This window comes from Leopardus geoffroyi, chromosome A1 (assembly GCF_018350155.1).
Source record: "Leopardus geoffroyi isolate Oge1 chromosome A1, O.geoffroyi_Oge1_pat1.0, whole genome shotgun sequence".
Classification (NCBI taxonomy): domain Eukaryota; kingdom Metazoa; phylum Chordata; class Mammalia; order Carnivora; family Felidae; genus Leopardus; species Leopardus geoffroyi.
The window spans coordinates 71,335,308-71,358,376 of record NC_059326.1 but is presented as its reverse complement, the minus strand read 5'-3'; the positions used below and the strand labels follow the sequence as shown (position 1 = coordinate 71,358,376).

At 40.1% G+C, this 23,069-nt stretch overlaps 1 protein-coding gene across 9 annotated transcripts in view; it reads right to left on the bottom strand.

Annotated features, from left to right (window-relative positions):
• The window catches only part of PCCA (propionyl-CoA carboxylase subunit alpha), a 416,136-nt gene that overhangs the window by 339,675 nt on the left and 53,392 nt on the right, over positions 1 to 23,069 (bottom strand). For all 9 annotated transcript variants that reach the window (XM_045481124.1, XM_045481175.1, XM_045481160.1 and 6 more), the window contains 2 exons: positions 6,520 to 6,633; positions 4,651 to 4,704 (listed from right to left, as the gene is read on the bottom strand). In XM_045481124.1, coding sequence (XP_045337080.1) covers positions 4,651 to 4,704; positions 6,520 to 6,633 — 168 coding nt within the window. The remainder of the gene's footprint in view (positions 1 to 4,650; positions 4,705 to 6,519; positions 6,634 to 23,069) is intronic.

Sequence of the window (23,069 nt, the reverse complement as noted above, 5' to 3'; positions counted from 1 at the left end):
TATAAGCTTCCATGCTGAGCACTGTGGATAAAACTCACCGTCGATATGCATGTACACACATATCTTTTAAATACGTGGGCAAGGCCCAAACGTGAAACACGAACTATTAAATCTAACATACAAATTTCTCATAAAGCTAATCCCTATAATTTGTAATGCTGTGCTTTAGTAAAATAAATTACTAAATAAATATATATATATATATATTTACTATACTTATATATATACTTACTATGTCTATACACATACATATGTTAGCAAACTAGGAACACTATGAAATCTCTTAATATTTATTTAATGTTTACTTATTTTTGAGAGAGAGACAGACAGAGACACAGAGTGTGAGCAGGGGAGGGGCAGAGACAGAGAGGGAGACACAGAATCAGAATCAGGGTCCAGGCTTTGAGCTGTCAGCACAAAGCTCGATGCAGGGATCAATCCCACAAACCGAGAGATCATGACCTGAGCCAAAGTTGGACACTTAACCGACTGAGCCACCCATAAGCCGCTAAAATCTCTTTAAACCAATACCTCCTTTTTTCAAGAGCAGGTAGTTTTACTTTTTTCTTTTTTTTTTTTTAATTTAATGTTTATTTTAGAGAGAAAGAGCATGAGCAGCGGAGGGACAGAGAAAGAGAGAGACAGAAACCGAAGCAGGCTCCAGGCTCTTAGCTGTCAGCACAGAGCCCGACGTGGGGTTCAAACCCATGAACTGTGAGATCATGACTTGAGCCGAAGTCAGACGCTTAACTGACTGAGCCACCCAGGCGCCCCTCAAAGCTCTTTCATAAATTAAAGAATTTATTTTCTTAATTCTCCTCATAGCCTCCTATCACTGTGTTTTTACCGCTCAGAATACAAGGAGCCCAGAAGGGAAATACAGAATGAAACACAGTTTGGAAATAAAATCTGTTGGCTCGGCACATTAAGATTACTGAAAATTACTGAAATTTCCTCATGAGGGTGATTTGTAGCTTTGTTTTTTTCCATGATTTAAGCAAAAACAAAGTATGATTTGGTTTAAATCAGGTACAGTACGGATTCTGGGTAATCTGATCCCACTGCATGTAAATTAAGCATAAAGAACAATGGTCACGGGTACCCATAAACATACTCCCACACAAAGGCCCAAATGAAGGCTGTTATTACAAAAAAAAAAAAAAAGAAAAAAAAAGAATTAGTCTTGGGGAAAAAAAAACCATAATGTTCGGTATACTTTTATACTTGGTTTACTGTATATTTTCTAATGTTTCTAAAAACAACAATGTATCACATAAAGCACAACTCGTTTTTCCATAAGCAAAATAAATATGCTGGTCTTTGAAGAGCAATTTTAAAAAACAGAATCAAGGGTGCCTGGGGAGCTCAGTCGGTTGAGCATCTGACTGTTGATTTCCACTCAGGTCGTGATCTCACGGTTTGTGAGATCTAGACTCACACTGGGTTCTGCACTGACAGTGTGGAGCCTCCATGGGATTTTCTCTTTCTCTCTCAAAATAAATATTTTTTTAAAAAGACAGTAAAAAAACATAACTAGAAAAAAATGGGGGGAAAAACCTCCATATTTGATTAAATCTCGAACATAAGATATGGTCTTATAATAAAAGGAACTCCACAGTATCCAACTTTAAAAAAAAAGAAAATTCCAGGGGTGCCTGGGTGGTTCAGTTGGTTGAGCATCTGACTCTTGATTTCCACTCAGGTCGTGATCTCACGGTTTGTGAGATCTAGACTCACACTGGGTTCTGCACTGACAGTGTGGAGCCTCCGTGGGATTTTCTCTTTCTCTCTCAAATATTTTTTTAAAAAGACAGTAAAAAAACAGAACTAGAAAAAAAGGGGGGGGGGAACCTCCATATTTGATTAAATCTCAAACATAAGATAAGGTATTATAATAAAAGGAACTCCACAGTATCCAACTTTAAAAAAAAAAGATAATTCCAGGGGCACCTGGGTGGTTCAGTTGGTTGAGCATCTGACTTCAGCTTAGGTCATGATCTCACAGTTCATGAGTTCAAGCCCCACATTGGGCTCGCTGCTGTCAGCACAGAGCCTGCTTTGAATCCTCTGTCCCCTTCTCTCTCTGCCCTCCCTCCACTCATGCTCTCTCAAAAATGAATAAACATTAAAAAAAAATTTTCAGCTTCTCCTTGCCAAAGTCACCACCACCAACATGGTAATCTATCACCACTACAACGTAAAGCATATTTCTAAGAATACATTCAGTTTGAGAGAGTAACTATTGAATCCAATGGCTGGTCACCAATCACACAATGTTTATATGGCCTAACATAATCAGTAGGCAATTTCATTTCAATGCTGTATTATTTTTTATGGAACTTACCAACTATACCTAGATATCCCAAAAGGAGCATTTTAAATGGCACACTCCAATGGGAAAAGATTTTAATGCTAGGAAAGCTATATCCCAAAAAGAATCTTGCCACGATACACACAGAAAAAGACAGGGTTAGTTATCACTAGCTGCATATTTTCGTTGTGAACCAAAACACAGCAACACTGCCTTCTAACTATAAAGCAGTCCCTTTTGTGATAGACGAAAAGTTTTCTTGCAGGTTATTGTTTTATTATTTTTAATCTAGTAATTATTTAATCTTTCCATAACATTCATTGAACCTACTATGCAGAAATCATTAAAATATAAAACAAAAGGGAAACAAAGACCAATGAGACCAAGTCTCTCATCTCAAGAGGAGATTAAAATACAGTAAAGATTTTAATATGGAAAGTGGTATATCAAATAAGAAATCTCAAAAAAAAAATGCTCTAGCAAATAGAGAAAGAGATTACTTCTCACCTGAAGCATGGAAACTATGCTGATAGTAGTAACATGTGAACCATGCCTTTCGGGACAGGCAGAAGTTGGAAATGTGGGAGAGGACCGGTGTGCCCACAGGGTAAAGAGTGCTGAAAAGGATGGAACAGGAAAGAACTAGCCATGTTTGAGAATGGCACTGTTGTCTTGGCTGAGGCATAGCACTGACAATGGGAAATGGAGGAGAAATTAGAAAGAAAATTAGTCAGAAAGGAAGGTGGTCATTCACCTGTTCTATACTCTTCTCTCTAATGCAAAGCCCCTGATGGAAATATCCTTCATTTAAGGAGAAAGTGAACCTCCTCACAGTATTTTTCCCCTGAACTGAAGTCACTTGTGGACTTGACTTATTTTCCACAACATGACTGTGAGCCCCTCATGAGCAGGACACACATCTGATGCCTTTTTATATCCTTCTCAAATATAAACATAGCAAACAACCATTTTTTTAACGATTGAATGCATGGATGAACACACAGGCTGTGTCATTTAACTTCTCTGAGACCCAGATACTCTATACCAAGGGTTGGCAAATTTCTACTACAAAGGGCCATACAGTAAATATTTTAGGCATTGCAGGTTATTTGGTCTCTGCTATAGCTTCACAACTCTGCTGTTATAAAGCCAAAGCAGCCACAGACATCACGTACATGAATGAGCATGGATGTGTGCCAATAAAATTTAATTTACAAAAACAGGCGGCAGGCTGCATTTGGCCGATGGACCATGGTTTAGAGACTCCTCATCTACACAAACTTAAGTCTAATACATTATATTGTACAAGCACATTCACATGTATTATATTCAAATCACTTTTGACATAACGATACAACTCAGTCGAAATTTCAGGCAAGAGGCTAGCAAAAAAGAATAGAAATGGGGAAGTATGCACATGCTGCACAAATGGTAAATGTGGTAAATGTGGGCCTTTGGTTGCTTCCACCTCATCTGCCCTCTCCAGGCACCTGTTACCATTAGCTATCCGTGTCACCTTACATCACAACTCCGTCAGGCCTCACTTTAATCTTTAGGCCCTAGTTTTTAACCTATCAATTGGTTAAAATAAATCATTCTGAACTAGAACTCTAGGATCTCAAAAATTGTCCAAATTAAATTTATGGATCTTAAGTCAAAACTTCATCTAGAAAATTATATTCATAAGTAATTCTGAATCCATGAAACAATAAAATATAAACATTTCACAGAAATAAAGTATAACATATTAGAATAGTAAATTAAGATACCTCCTGGGATAATTGATCTAATGAGCTTTTTGAAACATTCAAAATCCTGGTTTAGCACCTGAACACTAAGTTTTCAGTACCATCTTGAATGTAGTTCAATTCATTTAACCAAGGTGGTAATATCTGGAAAAGACTTCGGTAATACAAAAGTCTTTTCCCAAAACAGAAATTTGATCTTAAATATCACAATATGCAATGAAAAGGGAAATAGATAGAATCTTACTTCTGGCTTCACAGTCCATGCTTGTGTTATAATAATCAATCACTGGACTCTTTGACATAGTTAGCTACAAATCTGAAGAGTCGAATTTTTAGAAAGTCCATATAGTATATGACACTCAGTGTCATTAGCTAGGTATAAAGGTGATCTCATAACTCTTCCACTTTTATTCTTTAAACCAAGACCTGGGTTTCAGAACAAAAACTCTTCACTTTTTACAAGTAATTTTCAAAGAATTGATGGGTCAATTAAAATTCTTTAATGCATCATGACCCACATTTACAAAAGCAATACCATTACGCTGCTTTCTGAGATAGAAGTCAACAGATTCTGATCCATTACAAACTTACCAGACATTTGGCAAATTCTTTGTTTTCTGAAAGGAATCCATAACCTGGATGTACCTTAGAAATGAAAACAAAACACACATTCAATTTTACAAAAAAATTCACAAAACCTTTTGTAAGCAACACAGAGAGTGCATTATTGTACTTATAGTTTAAGGGCCTTGAGTAAGGTTACTTCTCCTCAATACTGGCAGCCGCAACTCACATTCCTGAGTACAGACCCGAATTCCAAGAGACTGACTATGCAGCATTCACTTGCAGCACACTACTTTTTTCCTAGCCAAAATCGGGACCATAATTCTGCCTATCCACCTACATCTGACTATGCTATTCAACACGACCCAAACTCTCCCTACTTCTTCTGAGGCTGCCTTTGGCCACAAGAGTGGAGAAATTTCTAATGGCTGGTGGGTCGAAGTACAAGGTTAAACAAAACCATTTACGGATAGATGAAAAACTCCTAATTCCCCTTCCTTCACAGTCCCAGGAACTACTGCTTTCTAAAACCCTGGGTAAGCCAACAAATGCATTTTATTCCTAGTAACATGAATATACTCAACCACTATCCAGTGAGCAGTTTCTGTCAAATCTAGGTAAAATCAAAGTCTGGTTTTACTTTTTCTTTGTATTCTGAAATTTTTTATGCTAACTAGACATCTACTCTTTCTCCCCTGGCCCAACCCATTTAGCCACTCCCAACCACTTTATGCAATCCTCTCTCACAAGCCACGTTGCTACAATTGAAGTTCTACCGTCCTGTTCTACCACACTAGCCAAACAAATGTAGCCACTCTATCACTGGTCAGCATTGAATGTATTTCCAAGAAAACAAGTCTGCTAGAAGGAAAGTCAAATTTTGGAAGGAGCCAATATCATAATCTAGAAGTAGCTACACATCTGAGATTTTTAAACGCTTTAGGAACATGGTACAGAATTGAAATGACTGCATCACAGGAAAAGTTTCACTCCATCAACTGCATTTCACAGAAACATTTCATGAAAGATTGCACTCTGACAAGCTGTCGTCAAAAGGTTAAGAGCTTTACCTTCATTAACTCTGATAATAAACTGTAAAGATCTATAATATGGGTTCATGAATTCAGTTTTTATCTAAACCTGTATCTTACTAAAACATTTCTTTCAAAGACACGTGAGCGCTAACTGAAGCACTCCAGGCTAATTGCTGGTGTTGGCTGTTTCCATCCCATTTCAGAGATGACTCCCAGTAGTTACAACATTATATATAATTGGTTCTCCGATATGAAACATATATACCCACCAACAACAAAACACTATTCCTCATGTCAGAAACCAGTTCCTTCCCTGGATTCCACCCATTCAAACAGAATTAGACATGGAAAGCATTATTTATTTCTCCGTGCAAGTCAAGTGTATTCCACTGACATTATCAAACTGAAATAATTACCAATTGCATAGTTTTTATTTCTGGAAGTGTAACCAGGTGTCCTAAGGTTAACATGATTAAAAGAGAACTTAAAGAAGAATCTTTTGGATCCTACTGGTAATACAGATTTTTTTCTTTATCTTCTTATTACACTGAAAGGGTTAATACTCAAAACTAATTGGGATTTTTTTTTCCCTAGCATATTTGGAAATGAACTGAAACTGCTCCCTGGTGTGAAAGCTGAATCCAACAGCCACCTGCAGGATCAGCGACCAACACTGCCAGATGCTACAAAGCCTTTAATTTCCAGTAGCGAATTCGGACACATTTAACTCGTATGACATGAACTAACTGCAACAGCATTTTCAATCATTTCTTATTTTTTTTTTTTTTTCCTGAATACCAACTCTAGCTTTCTGCTCACTATATATGAAACAGCTGCAGTAGATAGATTCATTCAGACTCACAGCTTGGGCCCTGGTTTTCTTAATGGCTTCCATGATGGCATCCATGTTGAGGTAGCTTTTACTGGTGGGAGCTGGGCCAACACAGACAGCCTCGTCCGCCATTTTCACATGAACCTGAAGAGACAAATCTCTGCATTAACAGATGCTCCCAGCACAAAGAACTCCCATCCCCTGCAAATATACACAAAATTCCAAATCTGATTGTCTCACATATCATTTAGGTAGTCAGATCTGCACTAAAAAAGAAGAGTGGAACAAAGAAGCGCAAGAGGTATATTAACCATGACTGTCATTTATTAGAAGCCTAATCACTCTCTAACCAGGTAACTTCCAGAATATTCCCTACCAATTTGATTAAATAAACCCCCTGCAAACAACTTTAGCCCCTTACCTGGTTCATCAATACGTAAATCCCGTATCAAAAACTACCCTGTTACATGTAGCCAGAGTAGCCCCGTATTTTCCCGAGAAGCACTCATGCTCAGTTCTAAGCAAGCTCCCCAAGGAAGTGGGGATAATTAAAAGGACTGAATGAAGGGACACAGTGAGTGTCCCTACACAGCAGCAGGTCAGCACTAAGCATAAATTAAAGTTCACCACTAAAGAGTTCACTATCACTACACATGAGCCACAGAATCTTGACGATCATTTAAATACCCTCACATTTAATCCTCATCCATTTTACCTTTCTCCTAGAAGAGCACATGTGTGCATCAGTCTACTCAAAACTTCAGAATATATAGTCCATTTTTAAGACTACTTATTTTAAAACATTTTAAATCTATTTTTAAGTGTAGGCATTCACTCCTGAAAATAACAACTTATTTACTTCTAAAAAGAAACTATTCTAAAATGATAATGGGATTCATGTATCTTTGAAATGGATTTCCCTAACGGTCTTCCAGTTTAAGGAATTTCCGATCAGTTTAACTTTATTTTACAAAGCAGACATAAAAACTAGAGCACTTGCATATACCTGGACATTTATGAGCCCACCCCCCCAAAAGTCTAAGATAGAAAGTACTTTTCAATACTGCTAAGTTATATTCTTCGCCGTGAAGTAATTTTTAAGAAGCATTTTTTTTTTTTAAAGAGAACAAGCAAGCACGCCTGAGCAAGGGCGTGGGGCATGGGGTGGGGGAGAGTGAGTGAGTGAGAGAGAGAGAGAGAGAGAAAGAGAGAGAGAGAGAGAGAGAGAGAGAGAGAGAGAGAGAGAGAGAATCTTAAGCAGGCTCCATGCTCAGCACAGAGCCTGACGCAGGGCTTAATCGCCTGAACACAAGATCATGACCTGAGCCAAAATCAAGAGCCAGACCTTTAACCGAATAAGCTACCCAGGCACCTCAATTTTAAAAACTTTTGAAATTCGGGGCAGCTGGCTGGCTCAGTCTATTAGGTATCCGACTTTGGCTCAGGTCATGATCTCACAGTTCATGGGTTCGAGCCCCGCCAGCAGGCTCTGTGCTGGCAGACAGAGCCTGTTTGGGATTCTCTCTCTTCCTCTCTCTCTGCCCCTCCCCCACTTGTGCTGTCAAAACAAGCTTTAAAAAAAAAGTTTTGAAACTCAATTTCAATTTTGTCATCATTGTTGTACTAAATGCCTGATGTGATTTCACTGGGTTGCTAATACAAAACCAACTACATTCAAGCCATGTAATAAGAGCAACTTATTACTGCCTATCAATGACTAGATGGATTTATGTTTCAAGAACTTCAGTATCTTGAAAAATATAAATCCCTTTTTATATACTTCAGTAATATGTAACAATTGCGGAAAAGTTTAAACAGAACTAATCAATTAACTAGGATTACTGCTGGCTACAAGTTCCAAAGACAAAAATAAAAGATTTTAAGTACAAAGTAATCTTCAGAAACTTTTCCAACAGGTTTTTAATTATTAATTTCCTCAATATTTAGTTTTATATTTTCAATTTTTTTATTTAAATAGGAGAAAAGTACATGAACTGGCCTTTTATTTTCCAAATAATAATATAGCAGAACAAAGTGTGTTTTTCATATTACAGAACTGAAAAAAATCGTCTTCCTCATTGACTTTTTTTTTTTTTTAATTTTTTTTTCAACGTTTATTTATTTTTGGGACAGAGAGAGACAGAGCATGAACGGGGGAGGGGCAGAGAGAGAGGGAGACACAGAATCGGAAACAGGCTCCAGGCTGAGCCATCAGCCCAGAGCCCGACGCGGGGCTCGAACTCCCGGACCGCGAGATCGTGACCTGGCTGAAGTCGGACGCTTAACCGACTGCGCCACCCAGGCGCCCCTCATTGACTTTTTTAATGACTTTAAACACTTAGATCCAGATAGGTTAGAAATTGTGCCTCAATTTTAAAACTGAGTTAATGGACATTTTCATGTTAGTCCATTAGATACCTAAGATATGCTTGGAAAAGATACTCTCCTTGGTTAAAAACACTGCATCTTGGGGAGCCTGGGTGGCGCAGTCGGTTAAGCATCCGACTTCAGCCAGGTCACGATCTCACGGTCCGTGAGTTCGAGCCCTGTGTCAGGCTCTGGGCTGATGGCTCAGAGCCTGGAGCCTGTTTCCAATTCTGTGTCTCCCTCTCTCTCTGCCCCTCCCCCGTTCATGCTCTGTCTCTCTCTGTCCCAAAAATAAATAAACGTTGAAAAAAAAAATTTTTAAAAAAAAAAACAACAACACTGCATCTTAGTGTTAAGCAGTACACTAGACCAGATCTGAATGAAAGCTTTTAAATACATTCTAAACTACTACAGACTAAGAAAGATAGGGAAGACAAGCAGGTGTGAAGACGTTTTGTCATGCTGGAAGGGTCTGTGAAACCTATCACTCAAGAAGATTTGCAGTCAGGTGGGCACTCCCCACCACGTCCATGAATACTTGAGTTTTTCCCTGGGATATCATCCAATGTGACCACAACATGAGGTGGGACACTGCCAGGATGACAGACTGTACATTAGATGTGCTCTTTGAGAAGAATGGCAATGCCTCATACGATCCATCCACACTTCAGTACCCACCCAAATCAAACCCAATTCTTTAACGTTACCAACAAGCAAATGTCACCCTTAAAGACTGAAAAGGCAGGGGCACCTGGGTGGCTCAGTCACTTAAGCATCCAACTCTTGATTTCAGCTCAGGTCATGATCTCACAGTTTTTGAGTTTGAGCCCCACATCGGGCTCTGCACTCACAGTGTGGAGCCTGCTTGGGGTTCTCTTCTTCACTCTCTGCCCTTCCCCTGTTCACACTCTCTCTCTCTCAAAATAAGTAAATAAACTCTAGGGAAAAAAAAAAACACTAAAAAGGCAATGAAAAGAATGCCAACTGCAACAATCTTATTCTGAAAAACCAGGGGGGAAAAACATTTTTTTAAAAGATTTTATTTAAGTAATCTCTACACCCAACATGGGGCTCAAACTCCACTGACTGAGCCGGCCAGGTGCCCCAGAAAAAAACATTTTTTAAAACCAGATAAAATCCTATTTCTAACGATGGGGGGGGGGGGGCACGGAGAAGAACCTTTCTTTCTATTCGATACAATGTGTCCAAAGAGACATACAAATGTCAACAGACTAGCATTCTTGCACATCATTTTAGAAAGGCAATTCATCCCTAGAAAATAAAACATGAGAATTTAAGTCAATAAATACTACATTTGCTTTGATTCCATTTTGTAAAACTACATGTGTAACACCATGACACATTTATTCATGATTATTTGGGGATGGTAGAATTAGTGACTTTACTATTTTTCTTCTGTCATAACTTAAACAATTTGCAAAGTGACAAAGCCAAAAATTAAAAATTACAGGGAAAAGAGAATAGGTTTTTGCTAGTTGCAAAACTCTCAATTTCCTAAAATCCTATTTTCCTATCAGTAAAGGGAACTGTCCCAGAATCAATGATGGAATCAAAGGGTTTGCTGAGTCTTTATTTGCATTTCTGAGAATACAGTCAAAAACAAAGGAATGAAAAGAAACTAGAAGGACTAGAACCATATTTTCTTACTTTGGCCCCTGGGAGAAGCAGCAAGGAGCGATGGGAAGGATGGAAGAGGGGGAAGGAGACACCAAGTATGAAAACAAACGCTTAGCAAAAGCAATTATCGATGTACTAAGACCACAATGAAAAGGTGAAAAGGTTTGTGGAATGGCGGGAGTGCAGAGTTAAGTACGGTTCGTTGTAAAGGGTGGGAGAAGCAGAGTGATCGCTGAGAAAAGGTTTGAAGTGTTTTGTCCATTTTTTTAGCTTAGGAAATGCTTGAACAAATGCCCTTAAGAAGGACTCTTCTAGAAAGTAAGAAGCTAAAAAACACTTGAGAGATGAAAAATTCACAGTAAATGGTTTTTGACAAGTGAGTGTCAGCTAGGAGGTAAGGGGAAACAGAGGATAGAGATCATCTCTCACACACACATGCATGCACGCACGCCAGGATTTAAAAAGAAAAACAGATGAAGGAAAAGAAAAGAAGACAGGAAAGACAAGCAGGAGGGGCAGAAGAACAAACAGCTTGTTGTGCAGTCCAAGACAAGCCCCCCAAGCACCCATTCCCCAGGCACTGTGCTGCCTAGAAGCTCCTCTCCACATTCTCGAGCCACCAGTACAGAGAATGCAGCAGGGATAAGATCAGGAATGTTTCTTTCCTTCTAAATAGCAGGAAAATGCCAAGAATGGGTATAAATACAGGTAAATTTACAGACTTGTTGCAGAAATTAAAGGCTCTGACCTTTGGCAGTTCCTATGTAGTGTGTGAAGCAAGAGACAAGATCACCTTCTGACAAAAGCAGCAAAGGAGGAGTCACTGGTGGTGTAAGAAGAACATAAAAGAGGGAGCCTGGGTGGCTCTGGTTAAGCGTCCAGTTAAGCTCAGGTCATGGTCTCATGGCTCGTGACTTCAAGCCCCGCATCAGGTTCTCTGCTGTTAGTGCAGAGCCCGCTTCACATCCTCTCTCCCTGCCTCTTTCTGCTCCTCCCTGCTTGCATGAGCACTCTCTCGCTCTTTCAAAAATAAACATTAAAAAAAAGAAGAAGAACTACCATGGAGCACATCACTGGCTCAACTGGCAAAGCATGTGACCCTTGACCATAGGGTCATGAGTTTGAGCTCCACGTTGGGACTTTACATTAAAAAAAAAAAAAAAAAAGGAGGGGCGCCTGGGTGGCTCAGTTGGTTGGGCAACCGATTTTGGCTCAAGTCATGATCTCGCAGTTTGTGAGTTTGAGCCCTGCGTCAGCTCTGTGCTGACAGCTCAGAGCCTGGAGCCTACTTCAGATTCTGTCTCCCCCTCTCTCTACCCCTCCCCTGCTCACGCTCTGTGTCTGTCTCTCAGTAATAAATAAAGGTTAAAAAAAATTATTTTAAAAAGGAAAGAACGAACTACCATATGATCTAGCAATTCCTCTTCTGGATATGTATCCAAAAAAAAAAAGTGACATCAGGATCTCAAAGAGCTATTAGCACTTCCAGGTTCACTGCAGCACTATCCACAATAGCTAAAATGTGTTTAGAGACATTCTGAATATCCATTTACAACTAAATGGATAAAGAAAGTATGATATACACTCACAACTGAATACTATTAAGTCTCTTTAAAAATGGAAATTCTGCAATGTGTGACCACATGAATGAACTTGAAGACATTATATTAAATGAAATAAGCCAGACACAGACAAAATACTGCATGATTCCACTTACAGAAGACATTTAAAACAGTCAAATTCATAAGATCAAAGACTGCTGAATGGTGGTTACCAGCGGCAAAAGGAGGAAGAAATGGGGAGTTATCAACAGGCATAGTTCCAGCTATACAGATGAATAAGCATTAGAGATCCACGTACAACATTGTAACTACATTCAACAAAAATGTATTTTACACTTACAGTCTGTTAAGAGGCCAGATTTCATGTTGAGTGTTCTTAGCACAAAATTAAAAGAAAAAAATGAACGGACAAATTTCAGCCAATTCGGTCATATACAACTCTTAGGTTCTTACTGGAGAGGATGGTAAACACCAAAAAGTTGAACAGAAAGAGCTGGGTGAGGATCAGCTACTCCTTTAACCCATCTTGCTAAAGTTTATAATAAAAGCAACTCAGTCCAAAGTCTGCAACAGATACATTTATTAAGCAAACATTTCTCAGCAAGACAGCATATAACCTGTTCCACATGCTGAATAAAATCCTAATTCTTATCTGATTACCATCTTGCATGAAAGGGTCACCAAGGGATGCATAATTAAACTCCAAAGGCAAGATTTTCCTATCTTTACAGTTGCTATAAGACTACCAGAAATCCTCCTCTCTGATGGTGGGACACCAAAAATATGGAATTCAAGAACAGAGCAGAATCCCTAAAGGTAAATACCCTACTAGATTTTTATATCTTGTCCATGCCAGGGTGAAAGGTCTCTGAAATATTTCAGCCAATCCAAATATCTTGAATAGCACTAATTTCAGTAAGAAGCATCCATTTCTAATATCCATACTGCTATATATTAAACCACTAATGTCATCAACAAAAACCATTTACTTAAAAATTTAGTCTTGAGGTGACATTAGTGGTTTAAGGTCCAACTCTTGATTTTGACTCAGGTCATGATCTCATGGTCATGAGATCAAGCTCCGAGTCAAGTAGGCTCCATGCCCAGCAAGGAGCCCAACATTCTCTCTCTCTCTGTTCCACTTTCCCCACATGCTCTAAAATAATAATAATGAAGTAAAAAAAAAAAAAAAAAAAAAAAAAAGATTTAGTCTTGACTGAGATACGGCAAGTTGTAAATGCTTTTCAACGTTTATTTATTTTTGGGACAGAGAGAGACAGAGCATGAACGGGGGAGGGGCAGAGAGAGAGGGAGACACAGAATCGGAAACAGGCTCCAGGCTCTGAGCCATCAGCCCAGAGCCCGACGCGGGGCTCGAACTCACGGACCGCGAGATCGTGACCTGGCTGAAGTCAGACGCTTAACCAACTGCGCCACCCAGGCGCCCCTGTAAATGCTTTTAAAAGCCATCCCTGGGAGTGCCTGGGTAGCTCAGCCGGTTATACACCGACTCTGGGTTTTGAGTCAGGTCATGATCTCACAGTTCATGAGTTCGAGCCCCAAGTTTGGCTCTGTACTGACAACAAGGAGCCTGCCTGGGATTCATTCATTCATTCATTCATTCATTTATTCATTCTCTCTGCCTTTCCCCTGCTCTCTCGCTCAAAAATAAGCATTTAAAAATAAATAAAATAAGGGGCACCTGGGTGGCTCTGTCAGTTAAGGGCCTGACTCTGGCTTAGTTCATGATCTGACTGAATAGAGGGACTGTCAAAAATACAATAAGATAGGGGTGTCTGGGTGGCTCAGTTGGCTAAGCACCTGACTCTTGATTTTGGCTCAGATCATGATCTCACGATTCTGGACATCTAGCCTTGTGTCAGGCTCTGCACTGAGTCCTCAGAAAGCAGGATGGTGATGACATTCCTCACATCTGCTCTTGCATCCATGTGTAAAGAACTGGCCTCCAAGGCAGAAGGGGCCTGAATTGCAGTGTATGAAACAGATGTGTTTGTCATTGGAACAAGAGAGGACATGCTTTTGTCAACATCAGAAAGAATTTTCAGAAAGATTTTGTGGGGGTGCCTGGGTGGCTCAGTCAGTTAAGCATCTGACGTCGGCTCAGGTAATGATTTCTCAGCTCATGGGTATGAGCCCTGTGTCCCACTCTGTGCGGACAGCTCAGAGCCTGGAGCCTGCCTCTCTCTTAGATTCTGTGTCTCCCTCTCTCTCTGCCCTTCCCCCACTTGCACTCTGTCCCTCTCTCTCAAAAATAAAAACTTAAAAAAAAAATTTGTAAAATATTGTGCTGAAAGAAAAGGCTGCAGAGATGCAGAAGATGAAATCTACAACCCCAGCAAATTGGATGAGTGCCGACACTGTAGAGATTGAGGCATTCGGAAAAAGTTGAGGACTATTTCTGTGTGGAGCCTACTTGGGATTCTCTCTCTCCCACTCTTTCTGTCCCTCCCTGCTCATGTTCTCTCTCTGAAAATAAACACTAAAAATAAATTACAGACATCATACCACTATGGCAGATCGCTATTGTGCCCCAAAACCTTCATTCCCCTACTCTCATGGCACATGACTGTCCAGCTAGAGATAAGATTTCTCAGACTAAGAGTCTCACATCAGTGAATAAAATAAGTTTGAGTCACTGGGATCAGAATGTGAAACATACAACTTCCAAATTATCTACAACTTAAACACAATCTTAATTCTCTGAATTCTGGCCATGTTCTTTCCTTTATCCTGGAACACAGATGTTGTGGGAACCAAGTTCAACTATGCAAACTAAGGCAACTTCATAGGACAAGGGACAGCAAATTATAGTGGGGGCCAAAATCAGCCCAATGCTTGCTTTGGTAAAAGTGTTATAGGAGCACAGCTATACCTATTAAGGGCATCTTTTGTGCTAGAACTATAAATTTGAGTACTTGGGACAGAGACATGAAATATTTACTCTGAGTCTGTCCAGGCAAAGTTTACCCATCCATGCCCTCAGGGATAACAGAGCAAGAAGGCAGCCCCTTCTTGTACAAGAACCAAAGCCCCTGTACATCCACAGAAATACACTGACCTCCCTAACCTAAAATTGTTAGATGTGGGGAATATTTGAATGTCATCCTATTTAAACTACCGTATTCTGTAATATCAATATCTATTACTTGTAATAACATCTCAAGTATAATCACTGCCATAAGCACCAACTTAATTCTTTTTTTTTTTTTCTTATATTTCTTTTTGAGAGAAAGAGACAGAGGGGCGGGGGGCAGAGACAGAGAGACACAGACTCAGAAGCAGGCTCTAGGCTCTGAACTGTCAGCACAGAGCCCAACATGAGGCTCAAACCCACAAATATGAGATCATGACCTGAGCTGAAGTCAGACACTTAATCAACTGAGTCACCAACGGGTCCCCAACTTAATTCTTCTTAATGAGAAGAACCAGATTAATGAGCTGGAAATAGTGATTTCATTAGAATATGGCCAGATCAGTCTAAGAGGTTCTCCAAGAGGAAAATAACTGGTGGTGATACACTTCTGGCACCTGGAGTTCACCATGGGTCTGAGCACCCCGAACATGTTTGCTCAGTATTCCAAATCGCTGGAAGTCTAAACCAGCTCTTCATCCTGAGCAGTTTCTGTAACCAGTCGCATATGCCAGGCATCTAAGTCACTATGGGTGCATGTTTTACTATCACAGAACTACTTGCCTCCTGATGGAGGGACACTTGTTTGCTGCTTGCTACAAAAGGTAGCAATCCTTGACCCTCGTTGGCAAAATTTTCCATCAGTATTTTGTATTTCTGTGCATCACGTGAGTAAGGCACCAACTGCCTTTGTCTCAAACTATGTTTGCACAAGTGTTTGAATAGCCAAGAGCCCTGGAAGAGAAGAACTGGGGAGCGATGGGCAGAGATGCTAATGGTCCATTAATGTGAGAAAAACTCTAGCTCAAACCATTCAGGTGCAGGTATCCTCCTCTTCATATCACCTTCTGGGAACTGGGACTTGGGGAACGAGAGCAAAAATGCTGATACTGCGGCCATTGCCATGGTTGTGAGCAGTAAACAGCCATTCATCTGTCACCCAGCAGACTTTTATCTACTATGAGCACCATGAAACCATGAGAGCTAACTCGTTAGCTTGCAAGGAGAGTAAAATCTCACAGTGAAGACTAGAGTAACACACGGTTCTTGACAGGCCCGTGTCCCTTAGCTGTGACACAACCCACTTCATTTGCCACAACAGCACAGAAGGATCACACCCTGCCGTGGGGCTTGTGAGCTGACGATCAACACTACCACACTGACAATCCTACTATTTGCTGTGTTCACAGGAGTAGATTCTCTTGCTCTGATGGATTGTTGTCTACTTTTGGCACTGATGGCACTGTGGCAGATGTATCCTTACCATCTTCTAGGACATGGGTTACTTCCTTAACATTTAACTATTTTAGGGGTTTTTTTTCTTTGGGTTGGTTTATGGGCAGGAGAGGGAGAATAAGAATAAATTTCATAACAAGGGATGTTAAAAACAAAAACAATTAATAGTGGTTAGTAACTTCCCATGCTGTAGGAAGACTCACCAAAATGACCATTCCAACATTCCTTTCTAAATTACTTTCCTCTACTATCAAGGACAAAAAGCAAAGAATACTTCCCAGACTCCCTTGTAATTAGCGTGCATATGTGTGATCTCAGTTCCACCAATCAGGCACACCCCAAGAAGTCAGAGTAATGTGAAGTGGTACTCCTGCAGGCAGATCTCATAGAACAGCTCTAGAAGAACTTTTGGGTCTATCCCAGAACATCACAATTGCCAAGAATGGTCAGGAGTGGAAGTGGGGACTGTTCTTGAACAGATTCATTTCACCTGACGGGGCTATCTATGACTTGTGGCCTTCCTGGAGATTCTGTGAGCTACCTTAAATACAACAGAGCTAGGGTCAGCAAACTTTTTCTGTAAAGGGCCATAAATATTTTAGGTTTTGCAGAGCACAGACTCCATCAAACCTCTCAACTCTGCCTTTGTAGCACAAAAACAGCCACACACAGTACAAAACCAAATGCTCATGGCTGTGTTTCAATAAAGCTTTATTTACAAAACCATGTGATGGGCCAGAATTAGCTCATAGGCCACTGTTTTCCACTCCCTCTCTCAGAAATGCTTTTCAGTCTACATTAGTTCAGTCAGGATTCTCTAGGAATAAAGTGACACCATCAAACATGTTTACCTGAAAATAACACAGATGTGTGAATAGGGTTAGAAAAACCACCCGAGGATGGTGAGGTTTCCAGGGACTAGCGAGAGTGGGAAACCATGAACACCCCAGTCCTGAAGGGGCTCAGAGCAGGAAGAACATAAGCAGAGCTGGGGAACAGAGGGCTCAACAGTCACTACGACCCTAAAAGAATGCGAGTACTGTCCAAACACAGACAAGGCAAGGATGTGGAGGGGGATAAAGGGATCTGCTTGATATCTTAAATAGCTGAACAGAAACAAAGCACAAGGAAGCTCAAGTGATATGCTCCATAGATGTCAGTGTCCTGCAATTGATCCAAAAAAGAAGAAATTTGAGAAACTGGAATTCATCAAAATTTAAAACTTTTGCTCTTCTCAAGACACCATTATTCACAATGCAATACCAATTCTCACTGACCAGAATGACTATAATAAAAAAGATAATATCAAGCTCTGGCAAGAAAGAGAAGTAATTTGAACCCTCATACGCTACTAGTGGGAATGTAAACTGGTGCAGCTGCTTTGGAAAACAGTCTGGCAATACCTAAAGTGTAAGTATAGTCACCAAATGGTCCAGCAATTCCAATCCTAAGTATATACACAAGAGAAATGATAATATATGTTCATACAGACATGTATACACATGTTCGTAACAGCATTATTCATAGTAATTAAAAATTGGAAGCAATCCAAATGCACAGCAACTGGTAAATGAATAAAATGTGTTATATTCATACAATAGAACAGTACTCAGCCAAAGGCACAGGGAGGAGGAACTGATCAATGCAACCACAAATGAATCTTAAAAGCATTATGCTAAGTGAAAAGCACACAGACACAAAAAAAAAACCCCAACAATTATAAAATTCCATTTAGTTGAAGTTTCTAGAGAATGCAAAACTATAGACAGAAAGCAGATGAGTGGCTACCTCGATGGAAGTAGAACAAGGAAAGACTATAAATGGACATGAGGGATCCATTTGGGTGATGGCAACATGCTAAAAACTGGACAGTGGTGGGGCGTCTGGGTGGCTCAGTCAGTTAAGCATCAGACTTCAGCTCGGGTCATGATCTCACGGTCCGTAAGTTCAAGCCCTGCTTCAGGCTCCGTGCGACAGCTGAGAGCCTAGAGCCTGCTTTAAATTCTGTGTCTCCCTTTCTCTCTGTCCCTCCCCTATTCATGCGGTGTCTCTCTCAAAAATAAACATTAAAAAAATTTGGGGGGGGTGGTGCCTGGGTGACTCAGTCAGTTGAGCATCTGACTTTGGCTCAGGTCATGATCTCATAGCTCATGAGTTCGAGCCCCGCATCGGGCTCTGTGCTGACAGCTTGGAGCCTGGAGCCTGCTTCGGATTCTGTGTCTCCCTCTCTCTCTGCACCTCCCCCACTCACACTGTGTCTGTCTCTCTCTCTCTCAAAAATAAACATTAAAAAAAATTTTAATTTACTGTAACTCTTTAAACTGTACACTTAAAAATGGTAAATTTTATGATATGCAAATTGTACCTCAATAATGCTGTTACATAAAAATTGGGAAGTTTCATGTTCATTTTTTTAATCCACTATGCTGTGAGCTCTGCTGTGCGAGAAACTTCTGGCCCATAGCGCAGTGACCTAGACTATAAATGTTTGATTAATAACTGCAGCCAATGAAGAGAAAGTTAGAATTAACCTGACAAAGACGACTCTGGGGACAGAAGACACTCGAGGAGGCACTCCAGCAGCGGGTGGAGGGCATCAGATGCACAGAGCCCTGAGAGACCAGAGGATGTAAAGGGAGAAGAAAGCCATGGAAACACAGGGACAGTCATCAGGGCTGCATGCCACAGACACAGTGACTAAGATGGGGATTCAGAGTAGTAGCTACTGGATCTAACAAATTACATGTCTGGCAATTGTGGGGACCAACTTACTAGAATAGCAAATAGAAGCCAGACTTCTCTGGGTTGAACAACAAATGCAAAACAAGAAAGAAAAACAGGTGAGGCACCTGGGTTGCTCAGTTGGTTAAAGCAACCAAGTCTTGGTTTTGGCTCAAGTCATGATCTCCCAGTTTCTTGAGTTCGAGCCCTGCAATGGGCTGTGCACTGAGAGCATGGGCCTTGCTTGGGATTATCTCTCTCCCTCTCTCACTCTGCCCCTCTCCCACTGTCTCTGTCTCTCTCAAAATAAACTTAAATATGTTTTTTGAAAAAAGAAATAAAACATAAGAGACTCTTAAAAACTGAGAACAAACTGAGGGTTGATGGGGGTGGGAGGGAAGGAGGGTGGGTGATGGGTATTGAGGAGGGCACCTGTGGGGATGAGCACTGGGTGTTGTATGGAAACCGATTTGACAATAAATTTCGTATTTAAAAAAAAAAGAAAGAAAGAAAAACAGGAGACTAGTCTTTCATGTCAGTTTAAATGTAATGGTTGGGCACACAAGGATATTTTACTTTATTCTCCCTGTAACTATTTGGCAAAGCTCGGTACACACACAATGTACAACAACTCTCTGATTGCAGACTAATACTACTTTTCAAAGAGATCCCACCACAGAGAAACAGCTAACAGATATGTGCATGTGTACCTCACAAATCTAACTAGAAGTCCCCAAGATGGGAACAAAACCACTATCAGTAGCCAAACATATGGCCATAAAGACAAAAGACAACCCAGAAAGAGATCTTATAAAATCTACAGATTCAATCACAAAGTTCTGGAAACAGATGGTTGTGATGGTGGCACAACACTGTGAATGTACTGAATTATACAATTAAAAGTTAGTAAAGTGTTAAATCGTACATTCTATATATATTACAATTAAAAAAAAAAAAACAAAAACAAACTACACAGAGCCACCTGGCTGGCTCAGTCAGTGGAGCATGTGGCTCTTGATCTCAGGGTTGTGGGTTTAAGCCCCATACTGGGTGTAGAGATTACCTGAATATAATACACATACACACACGTATATACATATATGTATATACACACACACACACACAATAAAGATTCAATCACAATTTGCAGCCTATCACTGACCAGCAATGATGAAAGAATACATTTGTAGAGCTTAGCTATATAGAAAATGTAAATATTATCACCTGAGAAAAACTGCACCAAGGGAGGAAAACAAAGGAAGAGTTAAGAAAAATATTAATAATAAGAGTATGGGCTCAGCTCCAGACTGTAATCATTTTCTACTTGCTAAACAAAAGCTATCCCACATGCATTCAGGACTCTAATGATGAAGACAAACTTACATATATCATAGTTCTGAATACAAATTTCTGAAACAATGGCAGAGTGAAATTTGAGAGATACGATTAAGGAGTTACTTCCAATTGTAATTAGGGTGTTTTTAAAAAGTATTTCCAAAGCATATGAATAGCTACATGTCAATTCTAATAATTTAAAATACAGATAGCCAACAAAGTCATGAGATCTCAAAAAACTACTGGAGCCATCACTTACCATTGCTCAACATGTGCCACAAATTGATGACACTATGCATAAAAAATGAACCATCTAGAGGTTCCTAAATTTGGAGGTTTTATTTTTTTAATGTTTATTTTTGAGAGGGGGGGGGGGAGGAAGGGGCCAAGAGAGAGGGAGCCAAAAATCTGAAGCAGGCTCCAGGCTCTGAACTGTCAGCACAGGACTCAACGCAGGGCCTGAACCCACAAACCATGAGATTATGACCTGAGCTAAAGTCAAACACTCAACTGACTGAGCCACCCAGGCATCCCAAATGTTTGTTTTCTTTTAATCACCCAAGGAATGTATGCATATACACTATTTTGATTTTTTTTAATGTTTATTTATTTATTTTGAGAGAGACAGAGCATAAGCAGGAGAGGGGCGAGAGGGAGGGAGAGAATCTCAAGTAGGTTCAACACTGTCAGTGCACAGTCTAACACGGGGCTTGATATCATGAACACAGAGAACGTGATCTGAGCTGAAATCAAGAATTGGAGGCTTAACTGACTGAGCCACCCCGGCCCCCTAACTACTATGATTTTGAAAACATAGAGTTCAAGCAATAAAGATAACCACTGCTCCCCACCACCTTAAAGGACTCCCACTTCCCACCTTAAAAGCAATTACCAACAGTTTTACATGTGTCCTTCTAGTCTTACCTAAACATGTTCACATGCACATATAGGCATGAAAATGCATGGTTTTATCATGTGCTTAAGATTTGCCTCCCATAAATTGTATCACACTATAGGTTATTCTTGCAACTAGCTTAACTGTTGCAGGATGTCCTAGGAACCTGGGTAAACCACAATTTATCTAACCATTCTTCCAATAATGGATACTGTTACCAATTTGCAGGGATTATAAACTGCAATAGGCTTTCCCTTAACAAGCCAATCTGTATCCATGTATGTATTTCTGTAAGCAAAACATTTGAAAGTTTAAATGCTACAAACTACACACTTAAAAGCTTACATCAATTAACATGTCTACTGGAGATGAATTTCCCTGTACCACCACTAAATAACTGATCTTTCTGATTTTAATTAACTAATGGAGAAAAATAATGATTCTTCAATTTTTTAAGTCTGCATTCCCTAATTATCAATGACTTTTGGTATATTTTCCACACTCATGAGCTATCTGTATTTCTCCTTTTGACCATTAACCATTTTTAAATTTAATAGGAGAGAGATCTTATAAAGAAGAAAAAGTATATTTTGGTTTCTTTTTAAACATTTTTAAGTTCATTTATTTTGAGAGGGGGAGAGGGAGAGAAGGGAGAAAGAGAATCCCAAGCAGACTCCACTGTCAGCACAGACCTGAAGTGGGGCTCGATCTCACCAACTGTGAGATCATGACCTGAGCCAAAATTGAGAGAACACTTAGCCACCCAGGCGTCCCATTATTTTTTTTTAATTACACATAATGCTTAAATGTTATTCTTTTTTCAAAATAAAGCTAACCACTCCACTAACCATACCTCTGTCCCCATTATAATGTTTTCTCTCCAAAAGTCACTTCTCAGGTGAGTATGTATTCTTAGACCTTTGTCTATGCCAGGGGAAATGAAACAATTTTGTCTTGCAAGACACAGTCGGCAATGTCTAGAGGCAGTCTTGTCAAAACTGTGGGTTGGAGGAGGGCGCCTAGGTAGCTCAGTTGGTTGAGTGTCCGACTCTCGGTTTTGGCTCAGGTCATGATCTCACAGTTCGTGGGTTCAAGCCCTGCATCAGGCTCTGCACTGACAGATTGGGATTCTCTCCCTCTCTGTCTCTCTCTCTCTGCCCCTCCCCTGCTCTCTCAAAATAAATCAACTAAAAAAAAAAAAAATGAAAACAAACAAACAACACAACATAACAACAAAAAACCGTGGGTTGGAAGGATGCTACTGGTGTCTAGGGGGTAAAGGCCAAGGATTCAAAATACCCTACAACACATTACAGCCAAAATGTCGAAAGTGACACTGCTGAGCACCCCTGGTCTATGCTTTTCATGTAATGTATCTAACTATAAAACTATAAAATGTTTTATCATCAACAGTATTATTCCAGTGCCATTTTCTAAGTTCTTTTTCAATCTCTAATGTGTCTTAGAGCTGTTCTGTCCATAGGCAGACATCTACTTTATTCTTTCTTAACTCCTAAAGAATTCCAAGATACGGTGCTACCAGTTTACCAACCACTCCCCGGATAGAAACTGAGCATGGAGGAATCACCCAGCTGGATGACCACGAGATTTCCAAGCCAGACCTCCTGTCAATTGTCCCAGGTCCTCCTTCCTGCTCTGGACCTTTCTCCTCTGA